This window comes from Apodemus sylvaticus, chromosome 8, assembly GCF_947179515.1.
Source record: "Apodemus sylvaticus chromosome 8, mApoSyl1.1, whole genome shotgun sequence".
Taxonomy (NCBI): Eukaryota; Metazoa; Chordata; class Mammalia; order Rodentia; family Muridae; genus Apodemus; species Apodemus sylvaticus.
Window position 1 is genome coordinate 61,981,340 of NC_067479.1, and position 21,187 is coordinate 62,002,526.

At 48.2% G+C, this 21,187-nt stretch overlaps 2 protein-coding genes across 4 annotated transcripts in view; one reads left to right on the forward strand and one right to left on the reverse strand.

The window, feature by feature from the left end:
- The first annotated feature begins 481 nt into the window (after nt 1-481).
- Nucleotides 482-12,833, forward strand: Pnoc (prepronociceptin). Of its 2 annotated transcripts, none has more exons than XM_052190848.1 (3): nt 482-607; nt 9,334-9,781; nt 12,748-12,833. In XM_052190848.1, the coding sequence occupies exons 1-3, from the start codon at nt 482-484 to the stop codon at nt 12,831-12,833; spliced, it is 660 nt and encodes a 219-aa protein (XP_052046808.1). The 2 variants fall into 2 exon arrangements, with proteins under 2 accessions (XP_052046808.1, XP_052046809.1); XM_052190849.1 differs by lacking the exon at nt 12,748-12,833 and having other exon boundaries at nt 9,334-9,567; nt 9,619-9,792.
- A 2,836-nt stretch (nt 12,834-15,669) lies between these two features.
- Nucleotides 15,670-21,187, reverse strand: part of Znf395 (zinc finger protein 395) — a 40,426-nt gene continuing 34,908 nt past the window's right edge. For both annotated transcript variants that reach the window (XM_052191173.1, XM_052191172.1), the window contains exons 8-10: nt 19,670-19,762; nt 18,440-18,543; nt 15,670-18,166 (exon numbers count right to left, since the gene is read on the reverse strand). In XM_052191173.1, coding sequence (XP_052047133.1) covers nt 18,055-18,166; nt 18,440-18,543; nt 19,670-19,762 — 309 coding nt within the window. In that variant the 3' untranslated portion in view covers nt 15,670-18,054. The remainder of the gene's footprint in view (nt 18,167-18,439; nt 18,544-19,669; nt 19,763-21,187) is intronic.

Sequence of the window (21,187 nt, forward strand, 5' to 3'; positions counted from 1 at the left end):
GTCACACATCTCAGCTTCCAAATGACGATACACACACCCCACACACAGCCCTGTGGTAAGGTGTGTACCGTGCTTTCTATGGCTATGGAAACTGAGGTTTGAAGAAGTTGACCTAAGGGTACACCTTGGTCAGCTAGGACACAATGCCTCCTGCCTCCAGGAAAGCTGTTTCCCACCCAATAGTTGTTCCTGGAACAGCAGAGGCCAGCCAAGTGACAGGAACCACAAGTGCTCTCCCAGAATGCAGACCACACATAGTTTATGAATGAGAGTAGACTTGGATGGCAGGGAGCAGGCCCCCATCACCCTCTACAGACTATTCCTTCCCAGGGCGACCTCACACCTGGGGGATCTTCTCATGCAGGAAGGATGCTCGGCCCTCTAGGTTGTGGTCCCCACAGATGACTAACCCTTTCCCCAGACTGTACTAACTGGCACGTGCCCCTGTGTGTTTCAGCCTCTCGCTTCCCACTGCTGCACCATGAAAATCCTGTTTTGTGACGTTCTGCTGCTCAGCCTGCTCTCCAGTGTGTTTAGCAGCTGTCCCAGGGACTGCCTTACCTGCCAGGAGAGGCTCCACCCAGATCCAGACAGCTTCAATGTGAAGGTAGGTCCAGAAGGCCAAGGGACCGCCCTCTTTCCTGCCTACTCCTCCCTCTGACTCCAAAACAAACCTTGTGTGAGACACTTGAAGTCTCTCCCAGAGGTCCTACGGCTTGAGCAGTGTCATGTGACCAAGAGGAAACAGGTGGAGCTGAGCTATATCTTCCTACTATAACCCTGTGGTCCGCCCCCTTTATTATCTGATCCCTGTGATCTTCCTTCCCTAGCACCAGACTCCTCTGGTCCTCCCTCTCTCCCATTGGATTGCTCTGGTCCTCCCTCTCTCCCACCAGACTCCTACTGTATCACCAGACTCCTGTTGTCCTCCCTCTCTATTTCCCAATAAATATCTCCTCATGATGTCCCCCATTCCAGTGTTAATGCATAACACACATGTTCTATATAAGGAAAATTTAAATCTTCTTCAACCCCATGTATTGGTCACTTTTGGCTGTGACAAAAATCCTTGAAACATAAGGGTTTATTTCAGCTCACAGTTTGGGAGCACAGTTTGGGAGCACAGTCCATCCTGAAGGAGAGAGCACGGAGGCAAGGAGTTGAGGCGGCTGGTCCCGTTGGGTCCGCAGTCAGGAAGCAGAGAGAGATAGGTGCTGAGGCTCAGATCACTTAGGTCAGTCTTGGACTACAGATCTTGGGATTGTGCTCCCTACATCAAAGGTAGGGCTCCCATCCTCAATAAAACCTGCATCAACTGTGTCTCCTACGCGATTCTAAACCCCTCAGGTTGACAATGAAGATCAGTTATTATGGTACAGCAATCCAAGAGAATCTTACTTTGTCTTACTTTCTGTAGGTCTCAGGATTGATATTCTCATGTTATTACACATTATTTTAAGTGATTTCTTTCTATGAATATATAACTTATTCTCCATCTGTTGAGCATGCATATTGTCATCCATTTCTTATATCACAGATAATTCTACAATGCGCATCCAAAACGCTCTCCTGTGTTTTAAATTTCCAAGTTGAAGCACAAAACATTAAATTATTATTCATTAGATAAACTGCTTCCTTACTGCTTTAATTTCAGTTTAGATAGTTATTCTCTCCTATGAAATCCAGAATAATTCAATTATTTTTCCCTTTGAAGTCAGGAAAGCTGTGCTTCAAACCCCTTGGCCTTTCAAAACAAACAAGTAATTGTCGTTCCTTAAGGCAAACGTGCAGACATGAAATCCAGTGTAGCTGGTGCCCAGCACACCTTGCGAGCTCCCAGCTCCAGATAGAAATATGGCCTCAGCCCCAACAGACAAGCCTCGTCCAGGCCCAGGCACACCTGCCTTCTGCACAATCATGCGATCAGGAGGCTGCATGACCCCTCAAAGGGATGTGTTTCTGATACATGTCCATCATGTTTTCTCTAGCAGTCTGTCTGTCTGTCCGATATCTCATCCTTCCAGAAACATCTCTTGCGTCTCCTACCTGGTTTATGGCTCTCTTCCCTCTCTGTGTACTCTTTCCCAGCCTTCTAATTGACCTGTAGTTTTCTGTGCCATCCTCAAGCAGATGCCTGATTCTTACCCTGCTGTCCCACTCCTTCTGAGTTTCCATTATGCACCTGGCTTTCCTCTCCCAGGCTGCAGGTAACTGTCAAGGCTAGACCCCTGACCTCATCCTCTTGGGTTCAAGCCCAGGTCCAGCCACTCTAGACAGCTCCCAGGGAACCCTGCCTTTCTTTGTTCTCCGGCCCCCTTGCCCCTGCCTCTCCCTTCCCCCACCCACTAACCTCCCCCCCTTATACTTCAAGGCCAAGGTTAAGCTTCAGCTCAAAGCACTGTGTTCTCTCACAAAGGCAAAGGTTCAAGTGGAGTTTTGATCTGAAAACTCAAAGGAGAAGCATAGGTAGAGCTAAAATGGCGCAGAGGCTTCTGGGAGACCCAAACCAAGACCGAAAATTCAGGAGAGTGAGGCCAAGGTCAGGACCAGCCAGGAAGCTGCAGAAAAGAGCACAGTCAGGATGATGGTGGTCTCCAGCGCACACTGCGGTGCTTGGGGAAACAGAGAAGCAGCAGAGAATTCTTGGGGCTCTAGGGCCTGGCTTGAATATGAGAATGAGCCCCCTTGGGATAGACTGCATGTGCCCAGCCTGCCTGGATCCCAGGCCATTGCTGTAGATCACGCGCAGATAGGAGTGGCCAGCGTGTAGGGAGAAAATTAACACCACCAGGGTTGTCCTCTCCCCAGTGACTTTATTTTCAATATATATGCAGACTTTACCACCTACTCTCACACCCCAGTTTCTTTAACCAAACTGACCTTGATCTTGTTGAGAAAATGAAATAAGATTCCTCGTAGGTGATGCTCATGAGCTTTACTTATTCTGGTTTTTGTTTCCAATGTCTGTCTGGCTGGTTCTCTCTCTGTCTCTGTCTCTCTGTCTCCCCCTCCCCCTCTGATTAAGGTATGAGATAGGTATGAGACAGATACCTTTGCTGATAGGTCTGAGTACCTATCTAGGTATCTGGAGTTCAGTGTGCCCATAACAGGGCTCAGGCAGCCTGTCTTGAAGAAATTGTATGATTCTTAGAACATTAGGCTCCTCCTGGGCACATCCTGGGCAGCCATGGGTAGGTCTTGCCTTTGGGTCTTGCTGTGGTGGTGAAGAATTGGAAGCACACTTCTATCTCTCCCTTAGCATCTCAAATCTTTGGGGTCCAGACAGCACTTATTTTACTTCCTAGAAACAAGCCAGAAAATGGATTGGTAAAAGCCTCACAGTTGGAGATAAATGCTTTGCAGTGCCTGCTGGCCCCTGAGGACTCTGTTACCTGCTTGCTTTTTTGTTCCTAGTTCGTGTTCCCTTTTAACCCATTTTAAAGTAGAATGAAATGCCAAAAGCATAAGCAATTATGTCTCATCTTGTGTCTGCACATCTTGCTTGTGTCTGCTTTGAGGGGGAGACGAGGAAGGACTCACGCTTCAGCCGGGGTCACCTCCCAGTCTCTCTACCATGTTACATAATCCGGACTCGTCCCTGACATCCTCAGGACACCTGGATTCGGCATGGTTGGCTTTTTGTTAGACTGTAATTTTGGTCAGCAGTGACTCACATCCAAACCCATTTCAGTGCCCTCTGGTTCCTCACCCAATTGTCAGCGGGGCTCCTTCCATCTGTTCAAGTAGAAGAAACTAGACTCACAGAGTTATTTTAGAGCCCAAAACTAAAACAACACACTCAAAGAACAGTGTAGGGAGATGCACTCAAAGTCCTAAAACAATTGCAGCAGAAGTTGCCTCCTGGCATCTCTGCGTGCAGCTAGTGAAAACTCTTAGCAGATGACTCGGAGCAGAAGCTCTTCTAGCAGACTGTTCCTATGCTAATCATCTGCTGGCCCTGGTTAGTGTCTGCCTTTGAATACACACACACACACACACACACACACACGCATGCACACACGCATGCAATACACACACACACACAAATGTATACACACATACATACACATATACACACATATACATACATACATACACACATACACAATAAATACATACACACACAATAAATACATACACACATAATACATATATACATACATACATACATACATACATACATACATACATACACACATACACACATACACACATGAATGCAGTTGCCCATGGAGGCAGAAAGAGCGTGTCAGATCCCCAGAGCTGGAGTTATAAGCGGCTGTGAGCTGCCCATAAGTGCTAGGAACTGTAGCTGGGCCCTCTACAAGAGCAGCATGTACTCTTAACCACCGAACCATCTCTCCAGCCTCTGAATTTATCAATCTTGCTGTAGTTAGGATTGAACCTAGGACTCTGTGAATGACCAGGCAGGTGTCCTGTGACTGCATCACATCCCTAAATGCCTTTGGATATTTTGGCAAGACCTCCTAGTGCAAATAGCTCTTAAGCATCACTCAGGAACCAAAACAACACACTGTCTTCTTTCCCTCAGAGGAGTCAGCCATCTACATGACAGGCAGTGCAAGGCAGGAAGCCAGGCCCAGCCTCTATAGCTGGGTTACACCCTCAACCTGTGCCCTAATCTCAGATTCAGACACCCAAATGGCCCTTTGCTTGGTCTCTTCAGAAGTCCAGCTTTACAAATCAACTTGGCACCAGTCATCTTCCAGATGCTCATGCAAAACCTGGCTTAATATAGCAACATCATCATCATAGCTGAGAAAACGTGTCCAACTCACTTAATAAACCACTGGCCAGTCCTGGTGAAGCAATTGATGAGAACCGCAGACCAGACCATAATAAGCATTAGGCTCATATGCCCATCTGGCACTAAAGATGCTACTATACATTTAAATACCCCAGACTTGCCTCAAACCTTCTAAACCAACAGTTTGTGATGATTTGGTCAGTATCTGATTTATCTGGCAGTGAGTTGAATCTCAGTAAAGACCGTGGCATCTGGTTTGATCACAAAATTTCATTTTCTCTCATTGACACAAAATCTAATTACCATCTGGAATTAGAAGCCCAGGAGTATTCAGTTTTAGTGGCCTCTAGACTTGTCTCTTCCGCCAGTGAACCAAAGGAGCAGAAAATTCAGCAAGCATCAAGGGTTCCTTCTCTGTAAAGTTGAACCAAGTGTTGCCAAAGGCTGAGCTGCTCCCAGCCCCCACCTCTGCGGGCTTATCAGCGCTGCACACACCTCCCTGGGCCCCTGCTGGCTCTGGACAACACTGTTTCAGTCAATCTGCCACTGCAGACATGGCAAACTGGACAATTGTTTGCTGCCAGAATCTGTTCTGTGCACCAAAGGAGTTTCACTAACATCTTCGGACGCTACATAGCATTAGCAGACACATGTGGACTCAGCTGGCTAAGGGATCACCTTGTAAGGATGAGAACCTGAGTTCACTCTCCAGAATCTGGGTTGGACCAGTTACTTTCATACTAAATTACTTATCAGAAAGAAAATTACGATGTTTTGTTTAATGTTCTAACAGATATTTTTGATACAATAGTAGCAATACATTTTTGTAATTAAACCTACTTTGGAATGCAAAAACAGAAAAAGCAGGTGGCATGTTCTTGAGCTCCCAGCACTGGGAATACAGAGATAGGAAGGACCCTGGGGTCCGACGGCCAGCCAGTTAGCCTAATTAGTAAACTCCAAGCCACAGAGAGACATGTCCTAAAAGGAAATAGACAAGATTCCTGAGGAGGATACCCAAAGTTGTCCTCTGACCTTCACATGCACATATTTTTTTTTAAGACAGGGTTTCTCTGTATAGCCCTGGCTGCCCTGGAACTCACTCTGTAGACCAGGCTGGCCTTGAACTCAGAAATCTGCCTGCCTCTGCCTCCCAAGTGCTGGGATTAAAGGCATGCGCCACCATCGCCCGGCACATGCACATATTTTTAAAGACAAATGTTATGGCAACCAAATGTGTCTGTGCACTAGCATGTCTAGAACTTAAGAGAATTTAACTGCCTAGCCTACTAATCACTATATAGAGAAGACACTCACCCAGGACTCCAAATATGAGTAAAAGGCACTCCTAGCTTTTTAAGTTATGCTTCATAAAGTATTATAAATATCTCTATCATTAACCACCCCTCCCCACGGGAGGAAAGCAAAGTTGGGTGTGGGAACACAGGTAAGACAGCAATTCTTTCCAAGGAACCAAAAGAAGATAAAATAAAGATAAAGAGATAAAGTTAGGATGTGGCCAGGTCTGCAAGGCTGGGAGCAGGAGGGGTCATTCCTTCAGAGGGCACACAGTGACATAAGGCAGGGAGGTGTGTGAGGTGTAGAAGCTGTGTGCCTGGGGACTGTGAAATGTGAGAGGTGAAAGTGACTTCCCTGAAAGGATGGATCATAACCTGAAATAACATTTAAATCTTTTGTCCCTTAAGATGCTTTTTGCTGGGGCATTTTATTATAGCGAATTAAAGTACACCAGTAAGAGTATAGCACATGAGAATTAAATCTACCTGCTGGTATCAGAGGCCTAAAGATAACAGGGAGCCATCCCCAAAGCAAGCTCAGGGCTGGTGTCCTGGCTCTAGGGTCTCCTGTCTTTTTATTCTGCCACAATGTTCATTTGGCTTCCAGCACAGGATGCCACCCTCTAAGTCACCTCATGGTTTCAGGATGGCAGCAAAAGGATATGATAGCCCCAAATGCCCACATTCCAAATCAGATGCTGAAGAAAATCAAGAAAGGAGGAAAAGGACTCTCTTTCCTGCCAAGCTAGCCCCGAGCTCACGGCAGGCCCCAGCTGGCCATTTTCATTCTTGTCACCTGCCACCTCTGACGACAGGGAGCTGGGGAAATGCACTATTAATTTCAGGAATGGACCTGTGTTGTGTACTAGAGAAGAGAGATGGCTCTGGGTGGACAGTGGACAACTTCTGTACCACAAGGAGCTAGGGACCCAGGCAGGACCTCCACAGTTTGATGAGGGGCTCTTGAAACAGCCTTCAGAACAATGGCAATGTCAAGGAGAAGGGAGACTTTCATCTGGGGAAGGCCAGGAACATGAGAGTGAGAGTCAGGGGTAAAACCAAAAGGCACATAATAAGGCGACAGGGGAGGGTTCCAGGAAACCCAAACAGAGATAGGAGGGCAGAAGAATGAGGCCAAGGTCGGGATCAGCCTGAGGGTGATGGGAAGATGCCTTGGTCCTGCTGCTGCTCTCCACAAGAGGGTTTGGTGCTTAAGAGGCAAGCGAACAGCAGAGAGTTCTTGGGGCACCACCCAGCTTGTATCTAAGCAGATACACAAACCCAGTAGATAGTAGGTTTAGCTCCACATGCCCAACTGTGTGCATCCAGAGCCTCTTGGGCATCACTTACTATAAATGATGTACAGATAGCAGTGACTAGGACTAGTGGGATAAAAATTAGTGATGTGAGTTGATCTTTACATAAGGGCTTTGGTTTACATTCCTCTTGTTTGTGTATACACGTGTGTAGTGTGTGAGCATGTCTGTACCGCTGTGTGCATGTCTGTCTTCCTCTATCATTCTCCACCTTGCTTTTTAAGACAGTCTCAGTGCATCCAGTGCTTGTCTACTGCTTAGAATGGCTGACTATGGAGCTCCCGTGAACAGCACATCTCCACCCTCTCCCGATTCCCACTAGAGTCTGCGACTAGTACCACCACTCCCACTAGGGTCCGAGGCTACCACCACGCCCAGCTTTTAAGCGGGTTCTGGAAATCTGAACCCAGGGACTTGGGCTAGCACAGCAGGCACTTTACCAATCATGCCATCTCCCCAACTAAAGAATGACCTTAAAATACATATGAAGATACAATCCCACGCTTCCTGTTTCTGTAACCAGCCTGTCCTTCCCTAGCCCGGTGAATACAAGGGTATAATCTGTGTTAACTTGCTGGATCAAATGAAGATAAATGATCTGCAGCTCTGAACCCTAGTTTCTTTGTTAGTAAAAATAATGGAGCAGAATCAGAGTCAGAGGGTCCTCTGTTTCCAACTCTAAAACTCTACAAACTTGGAAGGAGGGTGCTATATGTAAAACTATACTGCACATTGGTTGGAGAGATGGCTCAGTAGTTGTGCTGGATAATTTTGTGTCAACTTTACACAAGTTAGAGTCATCAGAGAGGGAAGAGCTGCCCTGTTGAGGAAATGCCTCCATGAGATCCAGCTCTAAGGCATTGGCTCAATTAGGGATCAATGGGGGAGGGCCCAGTCCATTGTGGGGAGTGCCATCCCTGGGCCGGTGGGCCTGGGTTTTATAAGAAAGCAGGCTGAGCAAGCCATGAGGAGTAAGCCAGTAAGCAGCATTCCTCCTTGGCCTCTGCATCAACTCCTGCCTCCAAGTTCCTGTCCTGACTCCCAGCAACGATGAGCTACGATTTGGAAGTGTGAGCCCAGGAAACCCTTTTCTCTCCAAGTTGCTTTGGTCATGGTGTCTCATCACAGCAATAGTAACCCTAACTAAGACATCAGCGGGGCTTGCTACACAGACCTGGGGATCTGAATTCCATCCCCAGAACCCACAGAAAAGCAAAGCCTAGAAGCACAGACTTGTGATCCCAGGACTAAGGAGGCAGAGGCAGGAGGATCCCTGGGATTGCTGACCGGCCAGTATAGCCCAAGTGCATCAAGTCATTCCAAGTCAACAGGCGACACTGTCTCAAAAAATTAAGTGGAAGGGCCAGTGAGCCATCTCAGTGGGTGAAGGTGCTTCATGCAAGCCAGTGACCTGAGCGTAGTTCCTGGAAGCCACATCAGGGTGAAGGAGATTCCATATAGTGTCCTCTGACCTCCGTACTCACACATAATAATTAATAATAGTAATTATTAATAATAATAAATTATTTTTAAAAACACATATTAAAAATTAAATAGAAAGTGATGGAAGAAGATAACTAATATGGACCTCTGGCCTACACACACACACACATGCACATACATACATGTGCACCAGGGTTAAAGAGATGGCTCAGCAGTTAAGAGCACTGACTGTTCTTCCAGAGGTCCTGAGTTCAATTCCCAGCAACCACATGGTGGCTCACAACCATCTGTAATGGGATCTGATGCCCTCTTCTGATGTGTCTGAAGAGAACAATGGTGTACTCATAAACATACATGTGCACCCCCCCCCACACACACACACATATAAACTGCTGCACAATACTTGAGATACAGCACTTCAGACCTTTAAGCAGATATAGATGCTTCTATGACTTAGCTCAGTCCTGGGATTGACCCTTTTCTCTTCTTCCTGCCTGTGTCTTTGCAGGTGTGCATCCTCCAGTGTGAAGAGAAGGTCTTCCCCCGCCCTCTCTGGACTGTATGCACCAAAGTCATGGCCAGTGGCTCTGGACAGCTCAGTCCTGCTGACCCAGAGCTGGTGTCAGCTGCTCTTTATCAGTCAAAAGCCTCAGAGATGCAGCACCTGAAGAGAATGCCTCGTGTCAGGAGCTTGGTGCAAGCAAGAGATGATGCAGAGCCTGGGGCCGATGCAGAGCCTGGGGCCGATGCAGAGCCCGGGGCAAATGCAGAGCCTGGGGCCGGTGCTGCTGAGGGGTTGGAGCAGAAGCAGCTGCAGAAAAGGTTTGGAGGCTTCACCGGGGCCCGGAAGTCGGCCCGAAAGTTGGCCAACCAGAAGCGGTTCAGTGAGTTTATGAGACAGTACCTGGTCCTGAGCATGCAGTCAAGCCAACGCCGGCGCACTCTGCACCAGAATGGTAATGTGTAGCCAGAAGGAGCCCCTCCCAGCTGCACCGGCCACTGCAACCCATGAGTGAGTTGGGCACCAACTAGCAGGGGGCAAGAAGTGACTTCATTTACCCAGCTATCTCAGGCTTCCTCCCAAGCCTAGAAACACATTAGCCAGCCCCCAATCACACACACACACAGACACACATACATAGACACAGACACACACACACACATATTCACCACGCAATTCCTCTCCCCCCCCCCCCCCATCTTAAGGATTCCAGCCCTTGAGAGGTTTGGTTGGTAAAGAAATTCACATCTCTGCCTCTCACCAGTTTCTCCAGGAAGCAAAGTTTTTCCCACCATTCTCCTTGAGGCTGACCACTCCCTTTCAGAGACTGGTTACCATGGGGATAATAGTAGTATGTTAAGATAACTAATTCCTCTATAGCTCTCCAGGAGCTTAGTTACTATGGGGACAGTTAAGTGGACCAATTCTAACAGCCAGTTACCATAGCAACCATTCAGCTCACCTTTCCTCAGAGACTTTATCTGCAAAAAGCCAATAGCCAGCCCTCCTCTTAGCCATTTGCAAAAAGGGCGATTACTGCTCTACTTCAAAGACAGCTTATCCACCTCACCCTACATCACAAGGTGGCTGGACTCCATGGAAACCATTAATTTCCCCTTGCCAAAGACTTTTTGTTGAGACGCAGAGTTATGCTTTTTGCTCTTATTTCTTCCTCTAACAATTTGGTTACCCTGGCACTTTGCCAAGGAAAGACCAGTTCTTTATCATTAATGTCGTCTTTGCTGAACCAGGATTCCAGAATTTCTCCTAATGGATCTAGTTAGTTATAAAATATGTACTAAGGAAGAATGGGTCTTTTTTTTTCTTCAGGTTTTTTCCTCTTCCCAAGATGCCATTTGTGCTCTTTTCCTTTGCTTTGGGACTACCCTCTGGTATGCACACACACACACACACACACACACACACACACACACACACACACTAAGCCTAACAGAGATCGCAGAGCAGAGACCCAGTTACAGCTGGCTGATTCCAACCCAACTCTCAGCAGTGTGTAACTATTGGACTAGCATTAGAAATTAAGGATTCTTAATTAGAAAAAGTCCAAGTGCCAAGTCTGTGCCCTTCATCCACATGTGCTGATGTAAACATAAGCAGCTCCGCCCCCATCTCCTGAGACAGCTCAGGGACATGGCTTCATACAAAAGCACGAGTTACTTTGACAATATGATATTGTCCCAACAGAAGCCATTCCCTACCTCTGAGGCAGAGAAGAAAAATGCATGCTGGCCCTCTTTTGGCTTCTTGCGCATTCAAGGTAGCCACGCCATTCATAATCCTCTTTCAAGGTAGAGCCATCTATATGCTAATCTTTGGTGTCCACACCCTGGCATAAAGCCAGCCCACATGGGCCAAGCTGCTAGGCCACTCATCTGCAGCAAGCTTAGCCCCAAAGATGGACACCCTTGTTAGGTTGTAGGGAGGAGGCCACTGCAGTTGTCTTAACAGAATGATTCATCTCCAAAGATCCCGAGTGAACTCGCACACGCGGAAGTCACAACTTCCGATCTTGACAAGCAGTCCATTTCTTTCAAAGCCAGACCTGTCTAAATATCTAGTAGTAAATCTTCTGGAAGTAGCACGAATTCTTCAAAATCTTAATGGCATTCTTCAAAGGGGCCCTTAAGGGACACCAAAGCCCATATCTAATTCTAAACCACAACAATATTCTTTACAGTTTAAGATCGGTCCCATTAGCAAGAATCAATTTATTTGGGGGGAGAACAAGCAAAGCATTTGAGCCAGGCAATTGGCTTTTCTGATTTTCTATTATACTTCCAGCTGAGAGGAGCTGGAACAGGCCTAATAAGCACCTTCTCTCTGCTGCTGTGCTCAACATGCAAAGTTCTTGATGGATACATTAGCCAGCTCATTTGGGTATTATTAATGGCTGTCCTGTCGCCATGTAACAGCTCGCCCCCTCCTCTGTGTATGTGTGTGTCTGTGTGTATCCTGTCTCTCTCTGTCTCTGTGTATGTGTGTCTGTGTTTCTCTGTGACTCTGTCTCAGTCTCTCTGTCCCTCTCTGTTTCTGTCTCAGTGTCTGTGTCTCTGTCTCTCGCTCCGTGTCTCTCTGTCTCTGTTTCTGTGTCTCTGTTTCTATGTCTCTGTGTCTCTGTCTCTGCCCCTCTCCTCTTCCTCCTCCTCCCTCCTCCTGCTCCACACGCATGGTGCAGAGTTCCTGAGTGGGTGTTGGAGACCTTGTGTTTATCTGCACACACACAGACCAACCTGCCACGTGGGTGATAGAAACCCTTCCCCGCTGGCCAGCTCCCATTGCCAAAGCTGTTCTTGGTGTCTAAGATGCTATTGCCAATCAATGCTCAGAAGATTAGAATGGGGGAGGGGACCACCCACCTCTGGAGTGGAATGGAGAACCTATTCTAAGTGTAATGATGGCCTAGGGAGATGGGGCACAGCAGTGCAGACCCTGCTCTGGACAGACGCTGAGAAGAGCACAGCAGGCCTGTGGACAGCCTCTCCTCTGACCTGGACTTCCAATCCTCTCTCTTGCATCTGGCCTTGACCTTCTAGACATCAGCAACACACTCATGATCCCACAGTCACGACACCTAGCTTAGAGAGCCTGTGCCACATAAGAGAACCGTAAGGACCCTGTTTAACATAGGTGCTGTGCTGAGAACCAGGGGAGTTATGCTAAGAGCTATGTTGCTGTGCCTTTTACGTCACCACTCATCATCACCCTCCCTTTTATCCAATGCATCACCCCTGCCAGTAGTAGGCAAAAGCAGTAGGTAGGTGGAAGGACCCCCTTCCTGTCACTTGGGAGCCACTTGTCACAAATGGCCGACTTTGGGTTGCTTTAATCCCGTGGGCAAGCAGGGTGGACGGCTCAGAAGACCTAACGAGTCTGACATCTTAATCCTTTCTGTCTCCCCAGGCATCCAGGTGATCCCCCGTACAGCATGTGTCCACACCAAGACCTGCAGGCCGGGAGTCAGGATTCCTCCTTCTCGGAGGCACTGAGCACCCGCAGCCCCTCCCTGCCCACGCTGCCCCCTCCCTCCCCATGGCATGTTTCACCACAATCCTGTTGCTACATCAGAGTGTATTTTTGTAATTCCTCCAGCTAACATTTTAATGGTCCCATCTTCTCCCTCATCCTCTGCCCTCTTGTAGGGCCAGGCAAGAGGAACATGAAACCAGACCTGGGGTTTTCCCTCTTCACTGCCATAACTTGTTTGTAAAAGAGCTGTTCTTTTGGACCGATCGTTTAAAACAACTTTCTCCATTAAACTTCTACTGAGCAAATGGTTAATAAACTTGTTGCCTTTTTTTTTTTTAGATTTATTCATTTATTTAATTATGTGAGTATACTGTCTTCAAACACACATTGGATCCCATTATAGATGGTTGTGAGCCACCACGTAGTTGCTGGGAATTGAACTCAGGACCCTTAGAAGAGCAGTCAGTGTTCTTAACCTCTAAGTCATCTCTCTGGCTGCCTGTTTTTTTAAGTGATGCAATAAAGAGGCATGGATTCTGCAAGCGCACACTTGAGAGCCGCCTCTCCCGCAGCTGGAAACTCACAGGCTCCTACGAGTAACTATAAAGTTGCACAAGGAGGTGCTGGGACAGGAACACAGAAGGCAACAGGCACTGTGAAGCCCGATATAAATGGCAGTGTGAACACATGAGCAAGGGTTGGAGGGGAGACTGAGTCTCAACCTTCGAGGACACCCAGCCGCTGCTAGATCCCACTCGAAGCTCTGGACCCAGCAGAAACTCATATTTTTAACAGTTTCCAGGTGATGCAAAGAGCTGGTTGGTTTGGGGCTGGTGGGTTGGGACAGAGGAAGAATGGCAAACCTGCCCACCTACTATTTTCTCCATGCAACACTAAACTCGGTTAGGTGTGTAAAAATCCAGCCAGGAAACATATGGAGAATCCAACTGGAGTCGCTGACCAGTTCAATATTGACAAGGTAGACGGCTGTCACAGTCCATTTGCTGCTGCTGAGACAGCAGGACACAACTGTTTTTCTATATCCTAGAGGAAATCGTTCCAGAACCCCTGTGGACAGCAAACTCATCCACTGCGCATGCACACACACACACAAATATACTTATATATAATCTACATACAAGCTTTTCTGTATTGAAATTACTTCTATCTATACCACCTAATACAACATAAACACCATGTACACCCTTGTTTTATTTGCTGCTTAGAGAATAAAGAGAAAGGTCTGGATTTGTCTGGGACAGACACGATTCACTTTTTTTAAGAGTCTCAGTCTATAGTTGGTTGCATCTACTGATGTGGAACAATTGTACTATACATTGGGTAAATTCAGAGCAATGGCTAATTTATTCTGCTTACACTTCCTAAGGTCAAAAAGGCCACGGTCAAGGGGCCTTCACTGTGCAGCTCTGTTGGGGAGCCTCAGCGTCCAGCCCCAGAGAAGGCGCCCCAGACCTCCTGGTTCCTTGTCTTTCAGCAGCCACACACTCTAGCTCCTGCCTTTCATGAACAGGATGCCAGCTTAATGCAAAAGGAATACCAGGCCTCCCTCAGGCACTCCGTCACCCCTTTAAAGTTTTCAAAGGGCCAAGCAGGGTGGTGCACACCTGTAACCTCAGCACTAAAGAGGCAGGAGGGAGCCATCCTGGACTATGTAGAGAAAACCTGGGTAGAGGTGTGTGGTAATTCTTAAAAGCAACACAACCGCTCCATACATGGGACATTTAGACACACCTCCCTCCCATTTTCCTCCAGCATGGCTTGACAGGCTCTCCTTGGAGTGATTAAAGTTGCACAAGCCAGCAGGGGAGGACACTTTCTGCTTCCAGACCCTGCCCACAGAGGCCAGTTCAGTCAGCATCTGTCCACAACCTGTGACATTAATGACCTTAGGGGCAGACTATACTCAAAACCCATCCTGGAGATACCAAGCTATGGTTTGGAGATGTTTGGGGAAGTCCCCAACCTTCATGTGCTGGAGACATGATACATGCACACAGGGTGACAGTGGGAGGTGGTGCCTGGGGAAGGGACCTCAGGACCCTAGCCTCGCTGGCTTTCTGTTTTCACAATGATCTCCCTCTTGGTATTAGTTCCCAGTATTGCCACCTGCGGGGAGGTGATGTGTTCAGGAAGTCCCTTGCAAGAGCCTGCACCACGTAGTTTGGTTTTTCAACCTCAAAACCTCTTTCTTTTAAAGTTAGCCTGCCTTGGGTATTTTATTATAGCTATGAAAAGCTGTTGAGTATTTAGAACACAATTTATTTTCTAAGTTCTCAGCCAATTCCCCATCAGTCACAGAAACCTGCTCAAAATACGCCTTCCTTTGAAAACGAATCTAAGCCATAGGATATACTTTCCTGACCACAGTACCATCACCCACCCCACCCCAGGATGCACCCTGCATCTGGTGAATCTGCGACTCACCAAAGTAACTTCCCTAGCCCAGTGGTGGTGGTGCACACTTTTAATCCTGGCACTGGGTAGATGGGTGGATCTCTGTGAGTTCAAAACCACCCTGGTCCTCAGAGCAAGTTCGAGGACAGCCAGAACTACAGAGAAACCCAGTCCAACAAAAAAAAAACAAAAAAACAAAAAACTTAACTTCCTTCCAAGGTCACCATAAGCACTGGCCTACTCTCTGGTAAGCATCTACCTACTTGAATTTGTTCGAGGACACTGACCCAGATTTGGACAAAGGCTCCTTCCCTGAACTACGTACGGCCCCCAACGAAGCTGATACTATAAGCAAGTAAGTGCCCTTGCTACAGTGCCACATGCCATCACTTGCTACTTACAGTAGGAACAGGAGAGTAATCAGTACAGGCACACACTAAGTCAGACAATGTACCATTTTATTCCTTATAAAATATATTTCATATCATTGCTGTAAAAACATTACATTTCATTTCACATTTAAAAAAAAAAGTCTTAACAGTAAAAATAATACTTGGAAGACAGCGGGGACAGGGGAGGGGAGAAGCGCAGAAAAGACAAATTCACAGATGGGGTTCTCCCTTGTGTGTTTTTTTTTTTTTTTTTTTTTTTTTTTTTTTTTTTTTGCCCCGTGTAAAGTCAGAACCTGGGTGACCAGAAAGTAACAGATTTTTTTCCCCCAATTTCATAGGGTCCTCTAAGGCATCGAGCTACACACTCACTCCGACAAGGCTCACGCTACCATCTGAAGTGGTGACATTGCTTTCAGGGCCAAGTTAAAGCCTTCCAGATCCAAGCCTTGGTTCCTGGAGAACCCTTTGGCTTCGTACCTGAGACTTCAGCGGCCACAGACAGCATCCCTGGACTCGCAGCACGGAGTGAGTGTAGTGCAGACCCACTGAGGTTGCTCCCAACAAGGCCCCACATCTGAAGGTAACTCTGGGAGCTCTGAATAGCAGAAACGTGGCTGGATAGTTTCCCAAGATAACTGTTTGCAGGCTAGACCCTGTTGGTTTCAAAAGCACGCCTGTGGCCTTCACCAGGTCAGATTCCAAACCCACGGGGCTGGGGAGCAGGGAGATAGAGATGACAATGACAAAGTGGGCCTGATGGCTGGGTGTGTTCACAAGCCACCCTTGCCCTTCAAACCCAAAGCCAGACCATGTGTCAGGAACCAACATGAAAGCATCGGGATTGGGACGGGGGAGCAAAAGGGGGACGTATGACAGCAGGCAGGAGGCCAACACCGCCAGGGAAGAGGGAATGAATGTAGGCTCGAGAGGCCGCACAGAGATGGAATAAAGAACCAAACAAAATCAGAACTCCTTCAGCTTTTAACCCATCTCAAGTCCTGTCTTTTCTCTCTTCCTCTTCTGTCTGGCATGCTAATGGCATAGGAAGCCTGCTTCAAATGGAGGAAATTATATTCAGTTATGTCTGCAAGCTCCAAACCAAGGCTGGGATTAAAACCCCTTTGCTCGAGTAGACACTCAGTCTACACTGGGATTAAGAAGGGGAGAGGAGAGCCTCTTGGTGGGGTTCCTGCATGTTCAAAAACTCTGTGCTATAAAAATACACCCCTACCAAAGACACCTAGACACTGGTTTTCCCCTCCGTCAGCAGCCCAGGCCACCACCCTTCACCGCACACACAGTCTCTCTTAGGGTCACAGGTTTTCTACTAGTACTTAGTGTATCTTAGACTGAAAAGTAGATGGTTCCCATGTGACACGGCCGGTGGAGCCTCAGTCTCCATGACAACTCATGAGCCAATGCTGCTCAGTCCCCGGAGAGGTGACCTGGTGCCACTCCCTGAGCCTGTGACACCTGGGATGTCAATCCAAAACAGTTGGGACCTGGAAATCATGTTGGCAGGCCCAGAGGCAAAGTCTGCTAGGATCTTCCAGAGACCCCAAGGGAAAAAAGTCTTCCTCATTGAAGACTTCTACATTAGACATGACCACCTGACATTCTAGTGTCTCTGTGGCACTCTGGAGGGAAGAGGCCTCAGGATGGATTTTACTCAGATGGAGCAGGGTTTTTATGAAGCCCCTCCGCACTTCCTCTCCGAGCTGAAGGATGCGCAGGATAGTGTTTCCAGGGCACACTCTCAAGCCCTTGGTTCAGCTTTTTTGAGACAGGCTTTGAGAAGAAGCCACGTGTTCACTGGCATGCAGCCCAACATCTGGAGGTACCCAGATCCAAAAGTTGCCACCATAAAAGGGTGTCCCTTTTCTGTCTGCAGAAGCTGCTCCAACAGGAGTCAAACCATATCTCAACAAGCACACTGCCTGCTCTTCTCAGGGCCCTGCTACCGCTCCCTGGGTGGCCATCTACCTGACAGAAAGGGGTTGTTTTTCCATAAAAAAAAAGGGGGGGGGGCGGGAATTCATTTGCTCACAGTCCATTCCTGAATACTGAAAGAGCAAAGGATTTGCCAGCTCAGCACGAAACGGGCAAGGCATCCTGTCCTACTTTTGATGCATATGTAGTCCCAGAGAGGGTGGGGTGGGGTGGGGTAAGAGGGGGATCTCTTTGGTCTCCAGTTCGCTGTAGAATACCCTTGGTCAATTTTGGCTCTCTCCTATTTTAAGGGGAAAAATAGTTTCATTTAGGTTTGCTTTTAAAAAATAAAGCACTCCCAACAAGGGGGAGAAAGTGTTTTTTTTTTTTTAAGTGTTCTATCTTAGCCAATGGAGCCCCAGCTGCCCACGTCCACGCCGCATCATCTCCCTGTGTTCTACTGACGGCTGCAGCAGGGTGAGGAGCAGGGCTAGCGGAGGCAGGCTCAGTCCAGGAAGCGCTGGCAAGCCTTCTTCCACCGGCAGGCTGTGCACCACTGGTCCCGGTGCTCGATGCCATACACTTTACGGCACTTCTTGGCCTCTCCACGGGCTTTCCTGACAGGGAACAAAATTACCGAGGTGTGTCACTCGATGGAGGTGACTCCCAGGTAATGGCTTAGCAAGAGCATGCAAACACATAAGAGCTGGAAGGGGTGTGGCTGCTGGCAGAAAGAGTGGCACCTACAGCCAGAGACTCGGGGGAGAAAAGCCACCACGTGGCCTCCATCTGGGGGCTTACCCAGGGACAACAGTTGGGTAGATTCACAGTCTACGTTACCAGTGCTGATGGAGGACGGAAACCAGAAGGCTGAGGAGGAGAGGGCTCACCTGGTGCTGCTCTGAGCACGGGGTGGGGAGGTGACAATCAGGTGAGACTTCACTGTGGGTGGCGGCTGCTGGGGCTCGCTGAAGCTAAGTGAGCGGCTCCGGACCTGCGGATGAGGTATGTAAGCATAGCTGTGAGCATGAGACCCCCTCACAACAGAGAGGTGACTCCCCAGGCCCTGCCATGCTTCCCTGGGCCCCAGAGCAGTTGCTGGTGCACAGGACCATGCTGCCTCCCCTGGAAGGACATTCTCAGCAGATAGGGTTGGCGTAGATGAAGTTACCATACAAGGGCCAAATGTATTGTATTGCCTTAGTGCCGCCTTCTGTCAACTAGGTTCTGCAGTCTGTGGTGCTTCTCTGTTGCAGACACTTGGAAGTAGAGCCACCGTATATGGCTCTAATGACTTTCAGTTTATTTCAGTTCAGAGTCAGTACACGAATCCATGGTAGCCTGAGGCTTCTGGTCCAACCCACAGAGCCTCTGAGTGTTCCCATGATCTTCCTTGTTCTTCCTTCTGACTGCCCCAAATTATCTCCCTTCCTTTCATCTAGACATTAGAACTCTAATTAGCATTCACACATGCAGAGAAAGGAACTGAGTCTAGCCTTATCCAGCACATTTCTCAGCAAGAAACTGTACCACCCTGACCTCATTGGGAGTATCCCTCTAGCTGCTGAGATGAGCTATAACCAGATAGAGCACATACAGTGTGGTGGTTTGAATATGCTTGGCCCATGGGAAGTGCTACTATTAGGAGGTGTGGCCTTGTTGGAGTAGGTGTGGCCTTGTTGGAGTAGGTGTGGCCTTACTGGAGGAAGTACATCGCTGTGGGAGTGAGCTTTGAGGGCCTATGTTCAAGATCTGCCCAGTGTGGAAGAGTCCCTCTCCTGGCTGCCTGGGAAGGAAGAGTCCTCTGGCTGCCTTTAGATCAAGATGAAGAACTCTCAGCTCTTCCAGTACCATGTCTGCCTACGTACTGCTGTGTTTCCTGCCATGATGATAATGAACCAACTCTCTGAAATTGTAAGCCATCTCCGATTAAATGTTGTCCTTTATAGTGTTGGTCATGGTGCCTCTTCACAGCAATGAAACCCTAAGACACACTGTGATCGTCACCAGGTATAGGGGCGGACACAGGCAACCCCAGCTGTGTGGTATGTACTAACAACACAGCCCCCCAGCCCTGGAGATGTATGTAAGAGCTTTGGAGTTTTGGGGTACACACTTACCGGGGAGAGGGAGGAGGTGGTGGTAGGGGCAGCAGCCCAGCTGATGCTGGTGTAGATGTGAGGGGAGACAGGAATCTGGAAGGATGGCAGAGCCTGCAGAGACAAGAGCACATCAGACTGGACCTCAACTAGGGACAAATCCGATCTGCCTCAGGTCCCAGGAGCTTCCCGTAGGTGTATCTCTGCCTAATCAAGACACCAGGACAGCTAGACAGGTTTCCCCATAAGCAGCCCCAAAGCATCTAACCCTAACAGCCACGCCTGCCTTTGTACTTTGTAATCCTCCCTCTGGGGCTGCTGTTGTGCTAGCCTCCTGACTCAGTCCTTAGGGGTATCATCCTGGCTGGATCACCTACTGAGAACAGGCCTCAGGCAAAGAGCCCACAGCCTTCTGGGTCTGAAAAAGGAGGGAGAGCTGCCAGGCTTAGACTCAGGAGTGGGGATGCAGGCAGGAATGCCTGGCTTAGGTCCATCTGTAACAATACCAGCCACATTAGCCAGGTGTCACGGGGCAGCGAAGGCTGAGCCTTAGCCAGACACTAAGTGGCCAATAATTCTAATGGGGAGAGCCTGCTTGCTTTAAGAAAATTTTCTCATTGAAAGTACTACTGGTTTTAGGGCTGAAAGTTGGCCTTACTATATAGCCTGAGCTGACCCTTGACCCAGGTACCAGTATTACCAGCATGCACAGGCATACCTGGATGGAAGCACTAGTTTTTATTTACTAATTTGCAAACTTGTCTAGTCTGCTAAAGCCATATTGTACATACAGAAAGAGTTATAAAGCAGCACATGGACATGTGAACTTAGCGTTCTGGATCAGGTCCATTTTAAATGACATTGCCCGCCTCGACGACAACTTTCCCAGGCCCATGAGCATAATGGAGTGGTCTTCCCTGGGCCTATGCCGTGTATCCCGTGTCCTGAGGAAATGGTACAACTAGTCCTCATTGCTAAGCACGCTCCACCACGCAGTTCATGAGAGCAGGGGCCATGTCCTAGGCTAACTGACGGGGTTACTTAATCCAGTGTTGACACCTAGTAGGTACTCAGAGTGGGATCATTCTGTGTAACACCTCGGAGCTAAGGGGTTCCCTGGGAAGCCCTGGGTGAGTCCATCAATTCCTCTAACCAGCCTTTAAAGCAACAGCTCTCAGGTCGCACCCACACAGCTACCATGGTTAGACTTCTCATCTCTATCAGGCATCCCCAAGGATTCCTTTCTCTTCCTTCTTGTCCTGCTCATTACTGTTGTTGACAAAGGGTTTACACACAGCCAGGCTGGCTTTAAACTCCCTATGTAGGTGGGGGTGACCCTGAACTTTCATTCCTCCTGTCTCCACCCTAAGTGCTGGGACTGTGAGTGTGTACGTCTGCACCGGGTTTGTGCTGTGCTGAGGATCAACCCAAAGCCCTGTGCACGTTAGGCAAGCACTTGCCAACTGACCTATATCCCTCCTCTTTCCCTTTCCTTCTCTGTGGAAGTAAGGTTAGCGACTTGGCTGAAAGGCCCAGTCG